Genomic DNA, 27113 nt, shown 5'->3' on the forward strand with positions numbered 1-27113 from the left:
TTATGATCATAGTTCGCTCCTGAAAGAACTTCAATGCGCATTTGCAGCTCTTTTGAGAATAATCGCAATGGGAGCCTCGCAGTCTGCGGGCACTGAACACGAGTTCCAGGATCTGGCTGATCGAACTGGATGTAAGTAGCCTAGGCTTTACAATACTCTTAACAGTTTTATTTCACTTTCTATTTGATTATAATCAAATGCAAAATAACTCATTATTTATCAATAAACAGACTAACCTTTGATGAAGGGAAAATACTATACATGTCCAAAAGTATGTGAACACCCGCTCACTGAATATATTCCAAAATCATGGGTATTAATATGGAATTGGTAACCCCTTTACTGCTATAACAGCTTCCACCCTTCTGGGAAGGCTTTCCGCTAGATGTTGGAACATTGTTGCAGGGACTTGCTTCCATTTAGCCACAAGGGCATTGGTGAGGTCGGGTAATGTTGGGCGATTAGGCCTGGCTCGCAGTTGGCTTTCCAATTCATCCCAAAGGTGTTCGATGGGGTTGAGGTTAGGGCTCTGTGCAGGCCAGTAAAGTTCTTCCACACTGAACTCGATAAACAATTTCTGTATGGACCTCGCATTGTGCATGGGGGCATTGTCATGCTGAAACAGGAACATTTTCCCCAAACTGTTGCCCCAGAATTGAAAGCACAATAATAATAATAATATAATAATAATAATAATAATAATAATAATAATATAATAATAATAATATATGCCATTTAGCAGACGCTTTTATCCAAAGCGACTTACAGTCATGTGTGCATACATTCTACGTATGGGTGGTCCCGGGGATCGAACCCACTACCCTGGCGTTACAAGCGCCATGCTCTACCAACTGAGCTACAGAACCCACCCCCAATATTTTCTAGAATGTCTTTGTATGCTGTAGCGTTAAGATTCCCTTTCACTGGAACTAATTGGCCTAGCCCGAAACATGAAAAACGGCAGCAGATCATTATTTCTCCTCCACCAAACTTTACAGTTGGCACTATGCATTGGTGCAGGTAGCGTTTTCCTGGCATGCGCAAAACCTAGACTCTTTTTGGATTGCCAGTTGGGGAAGCGTGATTCATCACTCCAGTGAACACGTTTCCACTGCTCCAGAGTCCAATGGCGGCGAGCTTTACACCACTCCAGCCGATGCTTGGCATTGTGCATGGTGATCTTAGGCTTGTGTGCGTGCGGCTGCTAGGCAAAAAGTAAAATCATTGCATGAAGCTCCTGACAAATAGTTATTGTGCTGAAGTTGCTTCCAGAGGCAGTTTGCTACCCAGTAGTGAGTGTTGCAACCGAGGACAGACGATTTGTACGTGCTATGCACTTCAGCACCTGCCGATCCCGTTCTGTGAGCTTGTGTGGCCTACCACTTCGCGGCTGAGCCGTTGTTGTTCCTAGATGTATCCACTTCACAATAACAGCACTTACAGTTGACCGGGGCAGTGTAGTGTCATTCCATTGAACATTTGATTAGAAGGTGGTAGGTGGTGGTAGGTAAGGACCCACTGTTTATTGAACCAGATGTATAGAATGTCATGCAACTTGCCAATATGGCTTGAGTCTATATGTTGAGTCTATAGGTTACTCTATAGTCAGATTTTTTACTTTGTAGTAAAAAATTATAATTTGTGATTTCAATATTGCACTGTCAATTATGTATCTAAAAATTAATTGACAGTCCAACAAATATCACAGTATTTTTGGAAGTGAAAAGTGTTGCTTCCCCTCAGTGTATAACACGTGGATGAAGTACAGGTTTGCTTCCCCTCAGTGTATAACACGTACATGTTTGAAGTGGTAGCTAGGTGTTTGGAACATTGATCTGCTAATCTTATCAGCTGGCTGCTTTCATAAACGGGATGACTGATTTTCAGAAGAGAGGGTGAGAGAGTTCAATGAAGACTGATAATAATACTCTGATTGATCATGGACCGTTTCCAATAAAATTCCAACTTAAGTTTATTACCATGTGTGTAAAGTGAGAATGGAGATCTTGACAATGAATGCACCGCCACCTACATTAATCTCTACACCTGCCTGTGCAAAGTCTAGTGTGTGGTAGCCTATTGTTCTGTGGTTACTGAAGCATATTCACCTACAGTAGTTGTTGCTCCTGTAAATATCCATTTGAGTATGTGCTCTTAACAGGCACTGAGAGGCGAAGCAAGTTCCTCCTTTAAAATAAACACTATTGTCGGCTAAATAACCTCTTCCAAATATCACAAACTGTGGTTCTATAACTGTATCTAGCAACCATAACATTCAAATGCTCATGTGAAGACATTAGCCCACACATAAGTCAATAATTCAACGTTCCCTTTGAATGCAAATATAATCACACCAGTGTGTTTGTTTTTCCATCAGACTGATTGTGTTTTTTCATCAGGCTGATTGTGTTTTTATCATCAGGCTGATTGTGTTTTTATCATCAGGCTGATTGTGTCGTAGGCCCATTTTGTCACAGTTCTGAACAGGTCTATCTGTTCTGTACCTGTTTGCAACTTATTTTTTGCTACAGTTCATTGACATGTTTTGCATTTCACAACAGATAGAATCCAGAAGGAAAGCTTGAATGAAAATGAAAAGCAGTGTAAAGATATCCAAACAGTCTAGGAGGGCGGTGTATCTGGAAAAACAATAAAGCTAATCTGCTCTAAACTACTGTGATTGGTTTCTTTCAGTTTCCCTGGAGCAGATTGGCAACATCAACAAGAGATTCAGACAGCTGAGTAACAATGAGGAGACACTAAGGTATTGTCACCAACGCCCTCATACAGTCCACCAACGCCCCCCTACAGTCCACCAACGCCCCCCTACAGTCCACCAACACCCTCATTCAGTCCACCAGCGCCCTCATACAGTCTACCAACGCCCTCATACAGTCCACCAACGCCCTCATACAGTCCACCAACGCCCTCATACAGTCCACCAACGCCCTCATACAGTCCACCAACGCCCTCATACAGTCCACCAACGACCTCATACAGTACACCAACGCCCTCATTCAGTCCACCAACAACCTCATTCAGTCCACCAACGCCCTCATACAGTCCACCAACACCCTCATACAGTCCCCCAACACCCCCCTACAGTCCACCAACGCCCTCATTCAGTCCACCAACACCCTCATACAGTCCACCAACACCCCCCTACAGTCCACCAACGCCCTCATTCAGTCCACCAACACCCTCATACAGTCCACCAACACCCCCCTACAGTCCACCAACGCCTTCATTCAGTCCACCAACGCCCTCATTCAGTCCACCAACGCCCTCATACAGTCCACCAACAACCCCCTACAGTCCACCAACGCCCTCATTCAGTCCACCAACGCCCTCATACAGTCCACCAAAGCCCTTATTCAGTCCACCAACACCCCCCTACAGCCCACCAACGCCCTCATTCAGTCCACCAACGCCCTCATACAGTCCAGCAACACCCCCCTACAGTCCACCAACGCCCTCATTCAGTCCACCAACGCCCTCATACAGTCCACCAACGCCCTCATACAGTCCACCAACGCCCTCATACAGTCCACCAACGCCCTCATACAGTCCACCAACGCCCTCATACAGTCCACCAACGCCCACATACAGTCCACCAACGCCCTCATACAGTCCACCAATGCCCTCATACAGTCTACCAACGCCCTCATACAGTCCACCAACGCCCTCATACAGTCCACCAACGCCCTCATACAGTCCACCAACGCCCTCATACAGTCCTCCAATGCCCTCATACAGTCCTCCAACGCCCTCATACAGTCCACCAACGCCCTCATTCAGTCGTCCAACGCCCTCATACAGTCCAGCAACACTCCCCTACAGTCCACCAACGCCCTCATACAGTCCACCAACGCCCTCATACAGTCCACCAACGCCCTCATACAGTCCACCAACGCCCTCATACAGTCCTCCAATGCCCTCATACAGTCCTCCAACGCCCTCATACAGTCCACCAACGCCCTCATTCAGTCGTCCAACGCCCTCATACAGTCCAGCAACACTCCCCTACAGTCCACCAACGCCCTCATTCAGTCCACCAACGCCCTCATACAGTCCACCAACGCCCTCATTCAGTCCACCAACGCCCTCATACAGTCCACCAACACCCCCCTACAGTCCACCAACGCCCTCATTCAGTCCACCAACGCCCTCATTCAGTCCACCAGCGCCCTCATTCAGTCCACCAACGCCCTCATACAGTCCACCAACGCCCTCATACAATCCACCAACGCCCTCATACAGTCCACCAACGCCCTCATACAGTCCACCAACGCCCTCATACATTCCACCAACGCCCTCATACAGTCCACCAACGCCCTCATACAGTCCTCCAACGCCCTCATACAGTCCTCCAACGCCCTCATACAGTCCACCAACGCCCTCATACAGTCCACCAAAGCCCTCATACAGTCCACCAACGCCCTCATACAGTCCACCAATGCCCTCATACAGTCCACCAACGCCCTCACAGTCCACCAACGCCCTCATACAGTCCACCAACGCGCTCATACAGTCCACCAACACCCTTATACAGTCCACCAACGCCCTCATACAGTCCACCAGCGCCCTCATGCTGTCCACCAGCGCCCTCATGCAGTCCACCAACGCCCTCATGCAGTCCACCAACGCCCTCATACAGTCCACCAACGCCCTCATACAGTCCACCAACACCCTCATACAGTCCACCAACGCCCTCATACAGTCCACCAGCGCCCTCATACAGTCCACCAACGCCCTCATACAGTCCACCAGCGCCCTCATACAGTCCACCAACGCCCTCATACAGTCCACCAACGCCCTCATTCAGTCCACCAACGCCCTCATACAGTCCACCAACACCCCCCTACAGTCCACCAACGCCCTCATTCAGTCCACCAACGCCCTCATTCAGTCCACCAGCGCCTCATTCAGTCCACCAACGCCCTCATACAGTCCACCAACGCCCTCATACAATCCACCAACGCCCTCATACAGTCCACCAACGCCCTCATACAGTCCACCAACGCCCTCATACATTCCACCAACGCCCTCATACAGTCCACCAACGCCCTCATACAGTCCTCCAACGCCCTCATACAGTCCTCCAACGCCCTCATACAGTCCACCAACGCCCTCATACAGTCCACCAAAGCCCTCATACAGTCCACCAACGCCCTCATACAGTCCACCAACGCCCTCATACAGTCCACCAACGCCCTCACAGTCCACCAACGCCCTCATACAGTCCACCAACGCGCTCATACAGTCCACCAACACCCTTATACAGTCCACCAACGCCCTCATACAGTCCACCAGCGCCCTCATGCTGTCCACCAGCGCCCTCATGCAGTCCACCAACGCCCTCATGCAGTCCACCAACGCCCTCATACAGTCCACCAACGCCCTCATACAGTCCACCAACACCCTCATACAGTCCACCAACGCCCTCATACAGTCCACCAGCGCCCTCATACAGTCCACCAACGCCCTCATACAGTCCACCAACGCCCTCATACAGTCCACCAACGCCCTCATACAGTCCACCAGCGCCCTCATACAGTCCACCAGCGCCCTCATACAGTCCACCAACGCCCTCATACAGTCCACCAACGCCCTCATACAGTCCACCAACGCCCTCATACAGTCCACCAACACCAACATATAGTCAGTCCATCATTGTCTGTTACCCATATCCATGTATTCATAACACATCACCTCTTCATTGAAAATAGTTTGAGTATTATTTACCTAAACTAAGGGTACTATTCAATCAGATCCGCTTTAGCCGACATCCACATAGCGGTTGTTTTGGCGGTGTCGGAGGTGAAACTGTGTTAGAGCTGTCAAATCCACAAGCAGCTCCTGGTATTATACCTAAAGAGAACATGAGATGCCAAAGAAACTTCTAGTTGGTAAATGGTAAATGTAAGTTGACAGTAAGAATGGAGACCCTGACAATGCATGTGCTCCCACCTTTATACAGTGGGGCAAAAAAGTATTTAGTCAGCCACCAATTGTGCAAGTTCTCCCACTTAAAAAGATGAGAGAGGCTTGTAATTTTCATCATAGGTACACTTCAACTATGGCAGACAAAATGAGGAAAAAAAATCCAGAAAATCACATTGTAGGATTATGGTGGAAAATAAGTATTTGGTCAATAACAAAAGTTTATCACAATACTTTGTTATATACCCTTTGTTGGCAATGACAGAGGTCAAACGTTATCTGTAAGGCTTCACAAAGTTTTCACACACTGTTGCTGGTATTTTGGCCCATTCCTCCATCCAGATCTCCTCTAGAGCAGTGATGTTTTGGGGCTGTTGCTGGGCAACACGGACTTTCAACTCCCTCCAAAGATTTTCTATGGGGTTGAGATCTGGAGACTGGCCAGGCCACTCCAGGAACTATTGTTGTCAGAGACTTGTGTATAGGTGGCAGGGAAGTCAGGCGCAGGCGAGTCAAACGGAGTGTAAAATGGAGTCTTTTAATAAATGTCCACGTAACATGCTCCATTACACTAATAAGAAAAATGAATATAAAACAAATATGGGTACGAAGACCCGTCGCGCACCTATACAAATAAACACTATACTGACAATTAACAATCTCTGACAAAGAAATGAGGGGAAACAGAGGGTTAAATACACAACAGGTAATAGATGGGATTGAAAACAGGTGTGTGGGAAGACAAGACAAAATCAATGGAAAATGAAAAATGGATCGATGATGGCTAGAAGACCAGTGACGTAGACCGCCGAGCACCGCCCGAACAAGGACACTTGTATGTCTTCCATTTCCTAACAATTGCTCCCACAGTTGATTTCTTCAAACCAAGCTGCTTACCTATTGCAGATTCAGTCTTCCTTTCTACAATTTTGTTTCTGGTGTCCTTTGACAGCTCTTTGGTCTTTGCCATAGTGGAGTTTGGAGTGTGACTGTTTGAGGTTGTGGACAGGTGTCTTTTATTCAGTTAACAAGTTCAAACAGGTGCCATTAATACAGGTAACGAGTGGAGGACAGAGGAGCCCCTTAAAGAAGAAGTTACAGGTCTGTGAGAGCCAGAAATCTTGCTTGTTTGTAGGTGACCAAATACTTATTTTCCACCATAATTTGCAAAGAAATTCATTAAAAATCCTACAATGTGATTTTCTGCATTTTTTTCTAATTTTGTCTGTCATAGTTGAAGTGTACCTATGATGAAAATTACAGGCCTCTCATCTTTTTAAGTGGGAGAACTTGCACAATTGGTGGCTGACTAAATACTTTTTTGCCCCACTGTAAATCTACACCTGCCTGCACGGAGTCGCATTATGAGAAATCTCATTCAGCCTTGTTTATAAGTTTGAACACTTGAATGTGAGATGTAATCTACACCTCGATTAGGCCAATAGAAATCCTCATCATTTTGTTTAATTATTTTAAATGTGAGTGTCATTATTTCTATATCGCTCACACTTTCTCCTTCTGAACTAATATTAGTGGGATGAGTGTGGCTTCGTGACAATGAACAAGAGCAGCTGCTCAGCAGTTCCACCTCTGACACCTCCAAAACATCAGCTATGCGGGTGTCGGCTATCGTCGGTTAACGCATGATCTGATTGAATCCAGGCCTAAAATAGTGCCTGCTAAGTCCTCTTGAATGTACACATGCACACAGACATAGGCACACACACACACACACACACACACACACACACACACACACACACACACACACACACACACACACACACACACACACACACACACACACACACACACACACACACACACACACACACACACACACACACACACACACACACACAATCACTCATCATTGGCAGGTTGCCCTGCATAGTGACATAGTGATAGATTGCACATGCGTTCCCTTTAAAAAGAAAGAGGGGGTGTGCAAGTATTTATTTTTGATTTTCTGTATTGTACTGAATTTAAATAATATGTATTGACAGAACAATAACCTTGACCTTTAGAAAAAAAGACACCCTTTAACTTTGATTAATAGAGGTAAATAACTATTATATCATGTTTTCTGTTTTGTTGTTGACTTGTTACTAACGTATTGTCATATCATGTTTCTTCTGCAGTCGAGAGGATTTGGCCAGCATCCCTGCTCTAGATAACAATCCAATCCGGGCTCAAATTATAAATGCATTCTTTGATAAAAGGTGAGTATATAGCCAAAGTGTAATATTGAAAATATCCTCCGACACATTGGTGTGGCTGGCTTCCGGGTTAAGTGGGTATTGTGTCAAGAAGCAGTATGGCTTGGTTGGGTTGTGTTTCGGAGGACGCACGGCTCTCGACCTTCGCCTCTCCCGAGTCCGTACGGGAGTTGCAGTAATGAGACTAGACTGTAACTACAAATTCGATACCACGAAATTGGGGAGAAAAATAGGTAAAAAATATGTAAAATAAAAAACAATGATGAAAATATTGAAATCCCTCATGCAATACATCTTTACTGCCATTGACTGTTATAACCAAGTTGTTACACATAGACAAGAGTTTTGTTCATGAAGTAATCAGTGATGCTGTGAAGGCTTTAGTCGTGAAGCATGTTCAGCACATGGCTGTCAGTGAATTACCATGTAACTGTGACCCTATGCCTCTAATTGTTTGGTTGAACCAAACTGAACCCTGCCCTCACTGGTGAGCCTGGTTTAACCAGCTAAATGCCTCCTCTGTATCCTGATACAGAAACCTCCACCAGAATGAGACGGGTACAGTCCAGGAGATTGGCTTTGAGGAGTTTCTTATGGTGATGACTCACTTCCGCCCAGCAGCCATGGGCCTAACGGAGGAGGAGAGGGAGAACCTGAGGAGGGAGAAACTACGATGTGAGTTTGGTTTGGTGATGAGTAAAGTATGATTGTCTAAAAGTTGGGTTAGTACCCTGGGCTAATGCCTAGGCTTTAACTCAGTGAGCTAACATGGTCTTGAGTCATGCAGAATACATGGGTTTGATACTATGTCAACACCAAGATTTATAATTGAAGAAAAATAACATATCCTGAGTTTCTATTTTAAGGGCTATTCTTCAAGCGTAGATAGAATTCTAACAAAGTTTCAGTTCAGTAATCATACTCTTGTCTAGAATCTAAATATGGCCTAAAGTGCACCAGCCAGTCTGTCTTGATCCTCATAATCATGGCTGAATCTCAGAGGCAAATAGTTTTCTAATCATTCATTAGAGTCATTAGAGCCATTAGAGTCATATCCTTCCCCTGAACAATGATTGTAAGAGACCCTTAAGTTACACTATATTTGGGGAGAAAATATTTGGTAAAAAAACATACTGTTTAGCTTGTTCCGCTTTGTCTCTTCAGTTCTGTTCAACATGCATGACACAGACAGCGACGGTACCATCAACCTGGAGGAGTACAGACGGGTAACGCCTCCCTTTACTTCTCTCTCCTCACCATAGTCCTCCAGGCCCAGGGCCTGTATTCACAAAGGGCCCGATTCAGACTTGGGAAATGTACGCCTTTCCTACACACTTCTCAGTAGTTGGTATTCACCTTGTGCTGGTGCGTAACAGGCTTTGCAGGCATGGTTCCCTTGGCGCACGGAATTCATTTAATTCAACTGCTGAAAACCCCTCCCACTTGCTAGCCAACAGATTTTCTCGTGGAGTTTCATTCAATATGTTTTTCAGTAAATGTATCTGAAGCCATCCCTTTGAATTTAGTGTTGGCCTGTCTTTAATTTGAATTTAGTATAGGCCTATCTTTCATTTGAATTTAGTGTAGGCCTATCTTTCATTTGAATTTAGTGTAGGCCTATCTTTCATTTGAATTTAGTGTAGGCCTATCTTTCATTTGAATTTAGTGTAGGCCTATCTTTCATTTGAATTTAGTGTTGGCCTATCTTTAATTTGAATTTAGTGTAGGCCTATCTTTAATTTGAATTTAGTGTAGGCCTATCTTTCATTTGAATTTAGTGTAGGCCTATCTTTAATTTGAATTTAGTGTAGGCCTATCTTTCATTTGAATTTAGTGTAGGCCTATCTTTAATTTGAATTTAGTGTAGGCCTATCTTTCATTTGAATTTAGTGTAGGCCTATCTTTAATTTGAATTTAGTGTAGGCCTATCTTTAATTTGAATTTAGTGTAGGCCTATCTTTCATTTGAATTTTCTTGACAGACTCAATAGAATTTATGGAGAGAACGGTTCAGAATATTAGGGATCAATTAATGAAAGCCATCTAACTATATGCATATTCATCTCTGTTTCAGAACTAATTGGTAGATTTAAAAATACTCTGATCTTGTATATTATTTAGGGTTAGGAAAGTATTTATGAATAAAATCAAATAAAATACAGTTGTTTGATTCATCCTGAAAGTTACCATATTCAATTGTTCAATCCATTACATATTGTAAGGTGTACAGTGTGAACAGTGTACAATAGGGGTTGAACAGTAGTCCTATAAATCTACCCTAATAATCATGGAACTGTGATGACAATGGTCCTGTCGTTACGGCTTACTCATTTACCTAGCTATTATCAATAGTTCTTATCAATCTGTAAATTGCAGTGCATGGAGAATGGTGTTATTTCCATCAGAAAAAAATCAAGTTGATGTTGTTCCACTTGGAGCCGACAGGTTTCTCGCCCTTATTCACAGTTTCAGCGCATGTAAAGGTGGGATTTAAGTCAAGGTCAGAATCCGGTGTATCTGTAGACACCACAGCCAAACCTTCATTTATTTGATCACCACCCCAAACGAACAGCAGGGTGAATAGCATGCTATTCTCATGCTAAAGATCAAGGTCAGTATACTCGTAGAGAGAAAAGTGCATATACAGTGGGGCAAAAAAGTATTTAGTAAGCCACCGACTGTGCAAGTTCTCCCACTTAAAAAGATGAGAGAGGCCTGTAATTTTTATCATAGGTATACTTCAACTATGACAGACAAAATGGGAGAATTTTTTTCCTGAAAATCACACTAGCATTTTTAATGAATTTATTTGCAAATTATGGTGGAAAATAAGGATTTGGTCACCTACAAACAAGCAAGATTTCTGGCTCTCACAGACCTGTAACTTCTTCTTTAAGAGGCTCCTCTGTCCCCCACTCGTTACCTGTATTCATGGCACCTGTTTGAACTTGATATCAGTATAAAAGACACCTGTCCACAAGCTCAAACAGTCACACTCCAAACTCCACTATGGCCAAGACCAAAGAGCTGTCAAAAGACACCAGAAACAAAATTGTAAACCCGCACCCCAAAGTGTCTCAGAGAAGTAGTGCTGATGAAACATCAGGTCCCCCTGTCCACATAGTAATATTTTACATTAGGATCTAATAATATAATAAATAATAATATTAATAATAATAATATAAATAATAATAATAATATAATAATAATATAATAATAATATAATAATAATCTAAAACGCAATACTGATCCTGTCAGCACTCCTATCCCTGTGACACTTTGTGATGGACGGTTTATCATTGACCATTTTAGTATAAATTGAGTTTATTCCAAAATTCATGGCAGCTTTAAAGCTGAATTGCGTGTACATCAGAAATTCAAGATAACACAATAAATGACTAAATGTTTTATGGACCATTGTGCTGTTTTCTATCTAGGTGGTGGAGGAGCTCCTATCTAAGGCTGGCACTATCGGACAGGAGACCGCCAAAGCCATCGCAGACGCTGCCATGCTGGAAGTGGCAAGCACTACAAGGGGCAAAATGGTAACGGAGTTAATCACTAACACTGCTTTATTGTACTACTGATCAAATAGTTGATGAAGTAGGTATATGAGTAAGATATGCTGATAGCGCGATTAATTACAGTGAACCACACCTTATTTTGAAGTGCAAAGTACTGTTCTACTGTGTACTGCTTCGAGTCGTGCCTATGAACAGGTCATCATGCCATATTGCTTGAATTGGGTTACTTTGTTTTTCAGGAACCTGATGAATTCTATGAAGGAATCACTTTTGAAAATTTTCTACAGGTATGGTGTTACTGTGTATTGCACAAGATATTCAAATTGTCTGTTTCATTAAAAAAAGGAAATGCCATTTCACTATGAGTTATACAAACACAAGCTATTAAAACAGTGACATTTGGTGTCTTTAAATTCTGGTATACTTTATATACAGTATACTTTCAATACTGTATACTTGATATACTTTATGCTGTTTACTTTATATAATGTATACTTTATTCTGTTTACTTTATACACTGTTTATTTATTTATATACTGTATACTTGATATACTTTATGCTGTTTACTTTATATACTGTATACTTTATTCTGTTTACTTTATATACTGTTTATTTATATACTGTACTGTATACTTTATATAATGTGTACTTTATACTGTTTATTTATATACTGTACTGTATACTTTATATACTGTATACTTTATTCTGTTTACTTTATACTGTTTATTTATATACTGTACTGTATACTTTATATACTGTATACTGCCATATCAGTCTTATATTCCACTACCCTTTCTCCCCTCAGATTCTAAACACCTTCGATATTGAGACGAGGATGCATGTTCGCTTCTTACACATGGACACTGCAACCTTGCGATGTGGAAAATCTAAATGAGCCTCGGTCTCCTTGAAGAGACATCGTTATGGTACCGCTGTTTTTTGTTGAATTAGTCTCTCCCCTCTTCCTCTGTAATAAAGCCAAATACTTTTCATATGCACTAAAGTGTAATTAAATACCTTTCATATGCACTAATATTTAAATACAATTAATATGCACTAATGTTTTCATACTTTTAATTATTCATGGGAAATTATTATCAGAATAATACATTGTGATACATGACATGTAAATGCACAATATTATCTACATATACCCCCCTCAGCCTTCATACCCCCCTCCTCCCTTCATACCGCCCCCCTCATGTCAATGTTATGTTTACAGTACTAACATTTTGAGTGCCTAGATGTTCACATGACCTGTTATGTGGATCACTTCTGAGGATCAGAGTTGGCAATGGCATCCAGGGTCACTATTATTTTGGCTCACATTCAGAGCGTGAGACACGGGGCACAGTGCATTCCTACAGGGCTAGAGACTTGGGACTCATTTATCTACTTCACCCAGCTTTATTATGTCTGTGCTTTTCCAATTGAAACACTGGACACTGTCCTCTGCTATGGCCTTGGTAGGGAGACTTACAGCACTCTCTAAGTTGTAAGTTTCACCTTCCTACCCTCTAATACCAAAGAATAACCACTTAAATGTACTACTTCTTTGTTTAAGTTCAATTTCTAATACATTAAATGGATATTGTGCCCAAAGAAGTTGTAATAGCCTTGACAGTAATTTATATACATTTTCTATAAATTCAAAATAAAAAATTGTGATGAAAAATGTCAACATTATTTGTGTTTTGCGTGCATCTTCTTGTGAATACAGAAACACTTTACGCAGTTCCACTGAAGTAAATTAAGCAGAACGATTAGTTGATTGTTGTTCAATTTATGGAGCAGACTGTATATCAGTGTGAAGTTCAATATCTCTTTATTAACAAAATATAATCCCATCATGACAATGCATTTTTTCTAATTTAATTTATTTTACATCATAAGTTCAATTAAACAATTCACTGTACAAAATGTGGATAGCAAAACCAATGCTTTGAATGTACATTTACACCTTTATGAGGAAACATGAGGTTCTTTAAAAATAAATACGGACTACTACCTTCACAAACAAAATTTAAAAATTAATTTAGTTTGGAAAATCAAACAGATTTATAAAAGCTGGTTTGATTTGTGCAGACCCCATATCCTGGTTAAACCAGACTGAACACTGATGAAACAACAGTGAGCACAGCATTCAATCTTCTTATCTATGCATAGTCACTTAACGCTACCTACATGTACAAACTACCTCAAACACCTCAACTAACCGGTGCCCCCCCGCACATCGACTCTGTACCGGTGCCCCCGCACATTGACTCTGTACCGGTGTCCCCGCACATTGACTCTGTACCGGTGTCCCCGCACATTGACTCTGTACCGGTGCCCCCGCACATTGACTCTGTACCGGTGCCCCCGCACATTGACTCTGTACCGGTGCCCCCGCACATTGACTCTGTACCGGTGTCCCCACACATTGACTCTGTACCGGTGTCCCCACACATTGACTCTGTACCGGTGTCCCCACACATTGACTCTGTACCGGTGCCCCCACACATTGACTCTGTACCGGTGTCCCCGCACATTGACTCTGTACCGGTGTCCCCACACATTGACTCTGTACCGGTGTCCCCGCACATTTACTCTGTACCGGTGTCCCCGCACATTGACTCTGTACCGGTGTCCCCACACATTTACTCTGTACCGGTGTCCCCACACATTGACTCTGTACCGGTGTCCCCACACATTGACTCTGTACCGGTGTCCCCACACATTGACTCTGTACCGGTGTCCCCACACATTGACTCTGTACCGGTGTCCCCACACATTGACTCTGTACCGGTGTCCCCACACATTGACTCTGTACCGGTGTCCCCACACATTGACTCTGTACCGGTGTCCCCACACATTGACTCTGTACCGGTGTCCCCACACATTGACTCTGTACCGGTGTCCCCACACATTGACTCTGTACCGGTGTCCCCACACATTGACTCTGTACCGGTGTCCCCACACATTGACTCTGTACCGGTGTCCCCACACATTGACTCTGTAATGTGGACGGAGAGAATGAGGTGAGTTAAACAACAGACACTACTCTCTGTCCCCTGTGTCGTGTGGACAGAGAGAATGAGGTGAGTTAAACAACAGACACTACTCTCTGTCCCCTGTGTCGTGTGGACAGAGAGAATGAGGTGAGTTAAACAACAGACACTACTCTCTGTCCCCTGTGTCGTGTGGACAGAGAGAATGAGGTGAGTTAAACAACAGACACTACTCTCTGTCCCCTGTGTCGTGTGGACAGAGAGAATGAGCCAATGCTCTCTGCATAATGTTCTCTGTAGATCAGAGTAGAGGTACGCTAAGCCCAAAGCTTATAAGTATGAGAAGTATTTTCTTGTGCAAGGATCTGTATTGGGATAGGACAGCCTGAGGAAGTACTTAGAACCGGGATATGCCATGTTTATGAATAGCATTAGCATCAAACAGCCTTCAGGGTTTAGAGTGTTAGCGGGAGTCAGTGTTAGAGGGATGAGGGAGGGTCTGTGCGTTATCAGTCACCTGCAGTAGGCTGTGAGGTCGTCGTCTGTGATGCAGGCCCTCGTGGAGACTTTTGTCTGGGAGGTTGGTGGTCATCAGGGAGCTAGTGTTGAACCGGACGTGTCTGACTGGGTGCCTGAAAATAGACAGGAAGGAGAAACAACAAACACCATTTTTTACAATTAAATCTTTTTTATATGTATTTTTTAAAACATATTTTTCACACAAACCCAAACACACACAAACACTCACAAACCCAAACACTCACAAACCCAAACACACACAAACACTCACAAACCCACACAAACCCAAACACACACAAACACTCACAAACCCAAACACTCACAAACCCAAACACAAACACTCACAAACCTACACAAACCCAAACACACAAAACCCAAACACACACAAACCCAAACCCACACAAACCCAAACACACAAAACCCAAACACACACAAACCCAAACACTCACAAACCCAAACACTCACAAACCCAAACACACACAAACCCAAACACACACAAACCCAAACACACACAAACCCAAACACATTCACTAAGGAGCTGAGAATTGATCAATCAATACTGATGCACCTGTTGGAAGTGACAGGAACCGCAAGACACATAAATGAGGATATGAATAAGTGCAGAACAGCACATGTCAGTACTCTACCTGCCTTTAGGGATACAAACAAATAGATGTATCAACAGATGCACACTAAACAACCAAGAGAAAGAACTCTCTTGTCCCACCTTCCACAGGTTGGCTCCCATCCTCATCTCCCAGAAGCAGACCAATCCCTCAACCTCAGCCACTCACAATCTTCCAATCGTCTGCCTGCACGGAGGTCACGCCCATGTGGTGGGCGTACAGTGATGTCACAGAGGAGCCGGTGCGCAGGTAAAACACCCTCACCCTGAAACGGAACACACAGAGAGGAAGTTGTAATTTCATATTTACTAGATTACCAGAGCAACAGTGGTGTCTCAAAACAATGAATTACAGAGGGAACTAACAGAGAAGCAGTGAGACATGATCAGAGAAGATACACACCAACAAAGACAGGTAGAAACAGCAAGAGCAGGTGGCATTGAGAGGTTTTCATCTGCTTCTGCCCTCATATAAACCAAAATGTCATTACTATAGCCACCAATAACACAAATTCACTCAAAGCTACAGGTATTGTAGGTGTTCTGAACTGATTAAACATGATCTCTGTCCCAAATCCCACCCTATTCCCTATATAGTGCACTTCTTTTCATCGGGGCTCTGGTCAAAAGAAGTGCACTATATAGGGAATAGGGTGCCATTTTGGGCCGTGTTATGGCAGTGCTGTAGCATTAATAAAACTAAGAGGAAGTTTCTTGGGTCTGGTTTGACGAGCCACACATGCCCCATGGACCTCAGCTCCATCTGTTCATCACCGCTTCAGTTTATTGGGTACCCAGCAACAGCCAGAGGATGAGTCCATGCTAAAAGCTTTCCAAAAGTTCATACACCAAATCTAATTTATTTGGGGGTGAACAGATTAAATTTCCGCTTCAAGAAATTAAACGAATCAGGGTTGCATAGCTAAATGGGCATTAGTATTGTAACTAAGACGTATGGCGAGACATGGGTGTGTCCCAACAGGCACCCTATTCCCTACCTAGTACACTACTTTTGTCCATAGCCTTATATGGGTCCTGGTCAAAAGTAGTGCACTATATAGGGAATAAGGTGCAATTTAAGATGCAGCCATGGTCGTGGCTGCTGAGTGGTGTTGTTTCAGGGGATTAAAAGTTACTGTCTGGCAGTCTGTTTGAACTGTGCCCCTGTCTTCCCTAAGCTGCCAGTGAACACACTACTACACATTCATCATTCCCATCCTTGTTTTCTACTAGAAAACACAGCAAAGTGACAGTGAGCCTGCACACACCAGATTGGGATTACATCATCGTACCGTGGACACTCAAATACTGGAACATGTTATGTTAACAGTTGAAGTCAATAAAGGTATGTTGAAAACTAGACTAACTATTTGATGTTTTAACACATAGTGCAGAGTCACAAACTGCCATGAAACAGAAAGCCTACTAGAGGAGACATTGCAGACAGGCTATTTTTCTACTGGCACAGGACCACTGGGCGCGACCTTGGCTCTCTCTCCTCTCCCCATCTGTGGCCTGGGCAGTTATGAACAGGCAGTATTCCAGACAGCCCCGGTCTAATCAAGACCCTCATTTGCTCCCTGGAAACTCCAGAAAAAGAGTGAGAGAGCAACCAATTTGGAGAGGAGGAGGAGAGGAGGAAGACGTGCATTAGACCCTGGCCCTTGGCCACCCTAATGGACAGCCAGAACAGACTCCAGCCCCACACAGCCAGAACAGACTCCAGCCCCACACAGCCAGAACAGACTCCAGCCCCCAGCCCCCACAGCCAGAACAGACTCCAGCCCCAGCCCCCACAGCCAGAACAGACTCCAGCCTCACACAGCCAGAACAGACTCCAGCCCCCAGCCCCCCACAGCCAGAACAGACTCCAGCCCCCAGCCCCCACAGCCAGAACAGACTCCAGCCCCACACAGCCAGAACAGACTCCAGCCCCCTAGCCCCACACAGCCAGAACAGACTCCAGCCAGCAGCCCCCACAGCCAGAACAGACTCCAGCCCCTAGACCCACAGCCTGAACAGACTCCAGCCCCTAGACCCCCACAGCCAGAACAGACTCCAGCCCCTAGACCCCCACAGCCAGAACAGACTCCAGCCCCTAGACCCCCACAGCCAGAACAGACTCCAGCCCACCACAGCCAGAACAGACTCCAGCCCCTAGACCCCCACAGCCAGAACAGACTCCAGACCCCCACAGCCAGAACAGACTGCAGCCCACCACAGCCAGAACAGACTCCACCCCCTGGCCCCACACAGCCAGAACAGCCTCTAGCCCCCACAGCCAGAACAGACTCCAGCTCCCCACAGCCAGAACAGACTCTAGCCCCTAGACCCCCACAGCCAGAACAGACTCTAGCCCCTGGCCCCACACAGCCAGAACAGCCTCCAGCCCCCACAGCAAGAACAGACTCCAGCCCTAGCCCCCCACAGCCAGAACAGACTCCCTCCCTAGCCCCCCACAGCCAGAACAGACTCCCTCCCTAGCCCTCCACAGCCAGAACAGACTCCAGCCACCAGCCCCCACAGCCAGAACAGACTCCAGCCCCTAGACCCCCACAGCCAGAACAGACTCCAGCCCCTAGACCCCCACAGGAAACAGACTCCAGCCCCTAGACCCCACAGCCAGAACAGACTCAAGCCCCCACAGCCTAAACAGACTCCAGCCCCTAGACCCCCACAGCCAGAACAGACTCCAGCCCCTAGACCTCCACAGCCAGAACAGACTCCAGCCTCTAGACACCCACAGCCAGAACAGACTCCAGCCCCCCACAGCCAGAACAGACTCCAGCCCCTAGACCCCCACAGCCAGAACAGACTCCAGCCTCTAGAGCCCACAGCCAAAACAGACTCCAGCCCCTAGAACCCCACAGCCAAAACAGACTCCAGCCCTAGAACCCCACAGCCAGAACAGACTCCAGCCCCACACAGCCAGAACAGACTACAGCCCCCAGCCCCCAGCCAGAACAAACTCCAGCCCCCACACAGCCAGAACAGACTCCAGCCCCCACAGCCAGATCAGACTCCAGCCCCCACAGCCAGAAGAGCCTCCAGCCACCAGCCCCCCACAGCCAGAATAGACTCCAGCCGACCCACAGCCAGAACAGACTCCAGCCCCTAGACCCCCACAGCCAGAACAGACTCAGCCCCCCACAGCCAGAACAGACTCCAGCCCCTAGCCCCACACAGCCAGAACAGACTCCAGCCCCTAGGCCTCCACAGCCAGAACAGCCTCCAGTCCCCCACAGCCAGAACAGACTCCAGCCTCCAGTCCCCCACAGCCAGAACAGACTCCAGCCCCTAGCCCCTCTCAGCCAGAACCGACCCAGCTACCAGCCCCCACAGCCAGAACAGACTTCAGCCCCTAAACCCCCACAGCCAGAACAGACTCCAGCCCCCACAGCCAGAACAGACTCCAGCCCCTGACCCACACAGCCAGAACAGCCTCCAGTCCCCACAGCCAGAACAGACCAGCCCCTAGCCCCACACAGCCAGAACAGACTCCAGCCCCTAGACCTCCACAGCCAGAACAGCCTCCAGTCCCCCACAGCCAGAACAGACTCCAGCCTCCAGTCCCCCACAGCCAGAACAGACTCCAGCCCCTAGCCCCTCTCAGCCAGAACCGACTCCAGCTACCAGCCCCCACAGCCAGAACAGACTTCAGCCCCTAGCCCCACACAGCCAGAACAGACTCCAGTCCCCTAGCCCCCCTCAGCCAGAACCGACTCCATACAAGACTACTACATCACAGACTGACTACATACAACACTACTATATCAGAGACTGATTACATACAACACTACTATATCAGAGACTGACTACATACAAGAGTACTACATCAGAGACTGACTACATACAAGACTACTACTATAGAGAGACTAACTCAATACAACACTACTACATCAGAGACTGACTACATACAATACTACTACATCAGAGACTGACTACATACAAGACTACCAATTTGTAAGTCGCTCTGGATAAGAGCGTCTGCTAAATGACTTAAATGTAAATGTACTATATCAGAGAGACGGAGTACATACAAGACTACAATATCAGAGACTGACTACATACAAGACAATTATATCAGAGACTGACTACATACAAAACTACTATAGAGAGACTGACTACATACAACACTACTACATCAGAGACTGACTACATACAAGACAATTATATCAGAGACTGACTACATACAAAACTACTATAGAGAGACTGACTACATACAACACTACTACATCAGAGACTGACTTCATACAAGACAATTATATCAGAGACTGACTACATACAAAACTACTATAGAGAGACTGACTACATACAACACTACTATATCAGAGACTGACTTCATACAAGACAATTATATCAGAGACTGACTACATACAAAACTACTATAGAGAGACTGACTACATCAGAGACTGACTACATACAAGACTACTACATCAGAGAGACTGACTACATACAAGACTACTATATCAGAGTGACTTATTACATACAAGACTACTATATCAGAGACTGACTACATACAAGACAATTGTATCAGAGACAGACTACATACAATACTACTATATCAGAGAGACTTATTACATACAACACTACTATATCAGAGACTGACTACATACAACACTACCATATCTGAGAGAATTATTACATACAAGACTACTACATCAGAGTCTGATTACATACAAGACTACTATATCAGAGTCTGATTACATACAATACTACTATATCAGAGAGACTGATTACATACAACACTACTATATCAGAGAATTATTACATACAATACTACTATATCAGAGACTGATTACATACAATACTACTATATCAGAGAGAATTATTACATACAAGACTACTACATCAGAGTCTGATTACATACAAGACTACTATATCAGAGTCTGATTACATACAATACTACTATATCAGAGAGAATTATTACATACAAGACTACTACATCAGAGTCTGATTACATACAAGACTACTATATCAGAGTCTGATTACATACAATACTACTACATCAGAGAGACTGACTACATACAAGACTACTATATCAGAGAGAATTATTACATACAATACTACTACATCAGAGAGAATTATTACATACAACACTACTATATCAGAGAGACAGACTACATACAAGACTACTACTATAGAGAGACTAACTCAATACAACACTACTACATCAGAGACTGACTACATACAATACTACTACATCAGAGACTGATTACATACAAGACTACTATATCAGAGTCTGATTACATACAAGACTACTATATCAGAGAGACTGATTACATACAATACTACTATATCAGAGACTGACTACATACAATACTACTACATCAGAGTCTGATTACATACAAGACTACTATATCAGAGACTGATTACATACAAGAGTACTACATCAGAGACTGACTACATACAAGACTACTACTATAGAGAGACTAACTCAATACAACACTACTACATCAGAGACTGACTACATACAATACTACTACATCAGAGACTGACTACATACAATACTACTATATCAGAGACTGACTACATACAAGACTACTACATCAGAGACTGATTACATACAAGAGTACTACATCAGAGACTAACTCAATACAACACTACTATATCAGAGACTGACTACATACAAGAGTACTACATCAGAGACTGACTACATACAAGACTACTACATCAGAGAGACTGACTACATACAAGACTACAATATCAGAGACTGACTTCATACAAGACAATTATATCAGAGACAGACTACATACAAGACTACTATAGAGAGACTGACTACATACAAGACTACTATATCAGAGACTGACTACATACAAGACTACTACATCAGAGAGACTGACTACATACAAGACTACAATATCAGAGACTGATTACATACAAGACTACATCAGAGACTGACTTCATACAAGACAATTATATCAGAGACTGACTACATACAAAACTACTATAGAGAGACTGACTACATACAACACTACTACATCAGAGAAACTGACTACATACAAGACTACTACATCAGAGAGACTGACTACATACAAGACTACAATATCAGAGACTGACTTCATACAAGACAATTATATCAGAGACTGACTACATACAAAACTACTATAGAGAGACTGACTACATACAACACTACTATATCAGAGACTGACTTCATACAAGACAATTATATCAGAGACTGACTACATACAAAACTACTATAGAGAGACTGACTACATCAGAGACTGACTACATACAAGACTACTACATCAGAGAGACTGACTACATACAAGACTACTATATCAGAGTGACTTATTACATACAAGACTACTATATCAGAGACTGACTACATACAAGACAATTGTATCAGAGACAGACTACATACAATACTACTATATCAGAGAGACTTATTACATACAACACTACTATATCAGAGACTGACTACATACAACACTACCATATCTGAGAGAATTATTACATACAAGACTACTACATCAGAGTCTGATTACATACAAGACTACTATATCAGAGTCTGATTACATACAATACTACTATATCAGAGAGACTGATTACATACAACACTACTATATCAGAGAGAATTATTACATACAATACTACTATATCAGAGACTGATTACATACAATACTACTATATCAGAGAGAATTATTACATACAAGACTACTACATCAGAGTCTGATTACATACAAGACTACTATATCAGAGTCTGATTACATACAATACTACTATATCAGAGAGAATTATTACATACAAGACTACTACATCAGAGTCTGATTACATACAAGACTACTATATCAGAGTCTGATTACATACAATACTACTACATCAGAGAGACTGACTACATACAAGACTACTATATCAGAGAGAATTATTACATACAATACTACTACATCAGAGAGAATTATTACATACAACACTACTATATCAGAGAGACAGACTACATACAAGACTACTACTATAGAGAGACTAACTCAATACAACACTACTACATCAGAGACTGACTACATACAATACTACTACATCAGAGACTGATTACATACAAGACTACTATATCAGAGTCTGATTACATACAAGACTACTATATCAGAGAGACTGATTACATACAATACTACTATATCAGAGACTGACTACATACAATACTACTACATCAGAGTCTGATTACATACAAGACTACTATATCAGAGACTGATTACATACAAGAGTACTACATCAGAGACTGACTACATACAAGACTACTACTATAGAGAGACTAACTCAATACAACACTACTACATCAGAGACTGACTACATACAATACTACTACATCAGAGACTGACTACATACAATACTACTATATCAGAGACTGACTACATACAAGACTACTACATCAGAGACTGATTACATACAAGAGTACTACATCAGAGACTAACTCAATACAACACTACTATATCAGAGACTGACTACATACAAGAGTACTACATCAGAGACTGACTACATACAAGACTACTACATCAGAGAGACTGACTACATACAAGACTACAATATCAGAGACTGATTACATACAAGACTACCATATCAGAGACTGACTTCATACAAGACAATTATATCAGAGACTGACTACATACAAAACTACTATAGAGAGACTGACTACATACAACACTACTACATCAGAGAAACTGACTACATACAAGACTACTACATCAGAGAGACTGACTACATACAAGACTACAATATCAGAGACTGACTTCATACAAGACAATTATATCAGAGACTGACTACATACAAAACTACTATAGAGAGACTGACTACATACAACACTACTACATCAGAGAAACTGACTACATACAAGACTACTATATCAGAGACTGACTACATACAAGACAATTGTATCAGAGACAGACTACATACAATACTACTATATCAGAGAGACTTATACAACACTACTATATCAGAGACTGACTACATACAACACTACTATATCAGAGAGAATTATTACATACAAGACTACTACATCAGAGTCTGATTACATACAAGACTACTATATCAGAGACTGACTACATACAATACTACTATATCAGAGAGAATTATTACATACAAGACTACTATATCAGAGTCTGATTACATACAAGACTACTATATCAGAGACTGACTACATACGATACTACTATATCAGAGAGAATTATTACATACAAGACTACTACATCAGAGTCTGATTACATACAAGACTACTATATCAGAGACTGACTACATACAAGACTACTATATCAGAGACTGATTACATACAAGACTACTATATCAGAGACTGACTACATACAATACTACTATATCAGAGACTGACTACATACAAGACTACTATATCAGAGTCTGATTACATACAAGACTACTATATCAGAGACTGACTACATACAAGACTACTATATCAGAGACTGATTACATACAAGACTACTATATCAGAGACTGACTACATACAATACTACTATATCAGAGACTGATTACATACAATACTACTATATCAGAGACTGACTACATACGATACTACTATATCAGAGACTGATTACATACAAGACTACTATATCAGAGACTGACTACATACAAGACTACTATATCAGAGACTGACTACATACAAGACTACTATATCAGAGTCTGATTACATACAAGACTACTATATCAGAGACTGACTACATACAAGACTACTATATCAGAGACTGATTACATACAAGACTACTATATCAGACTGACTACATACAATACTACTATATCAGAGACTGATTACATACAATACTACTATATCAGAGACTGACTACATACGATACTACTATATCAGAGAGAATTATTACATACAAGACTACTACATCAGAGTCTGATTACATACAATACTACTACATCAGAGACTGACTACATACAAGACTACTATATCAGAGAGACGGAGTACATACAAGACTACTACATCAGAGACTGATTTACATACAATACTACTATATCAGAGAGAATTATTACATACAAGACTACTATATCAGAGACTGACTACATACAAGACTACTACATCAGAGAATGATTACATACAATACTACTACATCAGAGACTGACTACATACAAGACTACTACTATAGAGAGACTAACTCAATACAACACTACTACATCAGAGACTGACTACATACAAGATTACTATAGAGAGACTGACTACATACAACGCCACTACATCAGCGAAACTGACTACATACAAGACTACTGCATCAGAGAAACTGACTACATACAACGCTACTACATCAGAGAGACTGACTACATACAAGACTACTATATCAGAGACAGACTACATACAAGACTACTACATCAGAGAGACTGACTACATACAAGACTACATAAGGCGGAGGGACAAAGTTAAGTATTCTACTTTGGCTGTTGTTGCAGGTAAGCTGGGGGTCCCACCTTTAAAAGACTGGCTATGCACAACGAGACATAGAGTTGTCTGGGCTTTGTCTGCATTAGTCTGTCTATTTATTGCCTGATGAATTTGGTAGGAAAATCATGGCAGGAGTTTGATTGGTAAGGATTCTGCCCAATTCTTTTCCTTTATTTTACCTGCCAACTCCTGCACCGCTGTCAGGGACAAGTGCAGATCAAAATGGCTCGTTTTCTGTCTTTCTTTCCCCCATTCTGAGAGCCAGGTTGCAGATACAGTGTGCGTGTGTGTGTGTGTTTTAGCGGCTGAATGGCGAGGCCACAGGACAGCAGTGTGAAGGCTGCCAGCATCTGCCTCCCGTTGTCTCCCTCACAAATACCCCCAGGCTATAACACTCTGCAGATCCACGTAGCTCCCTCTTATAAAATCTATTTTTTTTGGCTGACTTCATTTAGGTTCTCTGTTTAGTTTTTCCAGGTTTCCGTTTTCTCAGGTTTTCGCTCTCAAAATCAGATTTTTATTTATTATTATAGAAAAACAACTATATTAGTTGGAAGTCCACAGCAATGCTTAAAGCACACCAGGAGAGCACTTTTGAGGTCTAGGATTTTTGGGTGTAGTTATCCTTAAAATTCCAGCAAGAGGCAGTTGTTTTTGTAGCACGTGTGATGGTAGAGTTTGCAAAACAACTACCCACTGGATTGATGCAAATAATCATGATATCATTCTGCCAGGTAAGCATAGACTACTTTGTAGACTACTTTCAATACATTTAGTTGATTTTCTACATATCTCTCTCACTCTCTCTCGGCAACCCGAGAGAGAGAGGTCGAAGAAAATTGCTTTTCTTTTTCCAAACACCTGAGCCTCCCTCCTGCAAGTATGCTGTTTGTACCTCCATATTTCAATGTTCCTAATCAGTTGTGATTGTGTGTTGAGGAATATTGTGTTGTGATAAACAGGTTTGTTTCTGACTAGAGCCCAGCAGATGTACCCAAGGGAGCCACTGGATCTAATCTGGTACTACTGTGGTGCTCAAATCTGACTGGCAAAATAATGTGCCAGTGTGTGTGTGTGTGTGTGTGTGTGTGTGTGTGTGTGTGTGTGTGTGTGTGTGTGTGTGTGTGTGTGTGTGTGTGTGTGTGTGTGTGTGTGTGTGTGTGTGTGTGTGTGTGTGTGTGTGTGTGTGTGTGTGTGTGTGTGTGTGTGTGTGTGCACTCAGCAGGTGTAATGACACCTCCTGTCTTTGTTTCCTCACACCATCAGGTGAGGGGGTCTGTCTCTTAGGTGGACACAAGAACAGTCTCCTGTTGAGTTTCCCAGAGACACCTCAGACTGGCCTGTCTATAGACTGTCTATCTGGATCTGTACACAATACTACACAGAGTTAGACTCCTTCACTGGCTACTAAAAATGATTCTGTACCTGATTATAAACAGAGGTAACACATAGAAACAGAGTTATTTGGCCATGGATACTGTTGCTACAGACACTGCAGCATGAGTTAGATAACACCTGGATTTGAGCAGATTGAGCAGAGCGTAAAACGTCCTCATGGTGTACTCTACATCTAGCAGCAGCATGAGACATGAAGCAGTGAAGACAGACGTTGATCCTCACAACTTTCTTCTCTCACACACAGTCTCTGTCTGTATGAGTTCCGAGACTCAACACAACACTTTCCATTGCCTACGCTTTTACACAGGAATTCATCTCTGTGCTGTTAACAAGCAGGCAGCAGACCATGCTTTGTAACTGGCATGAAGGGACATTAACAGAATCTAAATTCAATTAAATGGTTGTCAGTAATTATAAACACTACATTTTCTTGGCAAAAGGGGCTATGAATACAGTATTGTAAAGCTTAAATAACAAAAAGGTTTGAATATGATAGGAAGGACATTGACCCACAAGCATA

The 27113-nt window shown here is 42.9% G+C and overlaps 2 protein-coding genes across 7 annotated transcripts in view; one reads left to right on the top strand and one right to left on the bottom strand.

Moving 5' to 3' along the window:
* Nucleotides 1-67: 67 nt before the first annotated feature.
* LOC124034950 (flocculation protein FLO11-like) lies at nucleotides 68-6071 on the top strand. The gene is made up of 4 exons (XM_046348343.1): nucleotides 68-131; nucleotides 2695-2764; nucleotides 2862-4488; nucleotides 4532-6071. The coding sequence occupies exons 1-4, from the start codon at nucleotides 68-70 to the stop codon at nucleotides 5660-5662; spliced, it is 2892 nt and encodes a 963-aa protein (XP_046204299.1). The 3' UTR covers nucleotides 5663-6071.
* A 9158-nt stretch (nucleotides 6072-15229) lies between these two features.
* Nucleotides 15230-27113, bottom strand: part of LOC124036581 — a 41712-nt gene continuing 29828 nt past the window's right edge. For all 6 annotated transcript variants that reach the window (XM_046351330.1, XM_046351328.1, XM_046351331.1 and 3 more), the window contains 2 exons: nucleotides 15922-16085; nucleotides 15230-15307 (listed from right to left, as the gene is read on the bottom strand). In XM_046351330.1, coding sequence (XP_046207286.1) covers nucleotides 15945-16085 — 141 coding nt within the window. In that variant the 3' untranslated portion in view covers nucleotides 15230-15307; nucleotides 15922-15944. The remainder of the gene's footprint in view (nucleotides 15308-15921; nucleotides 16086-27113) is intronic.

This window comes from Oncorhynchus gorbuscha, linkage group LG05, assembly GCF_021184085.1.
Source record: "Oncorhynchus gorbuscha isolate QuinsamMale2020 ecotype Even-year linkage group LG05, OgorEven_v1.0, whole genome shotgun sequence".
NCBI classification, from domain to species: domain Eukaryota; kingdom Metazoa; phylum Chordata; class Actinopteri; order Salmoniformes; family Salmonidae; genus Oncorhynchus; species Oncorhynchus gorbuscha.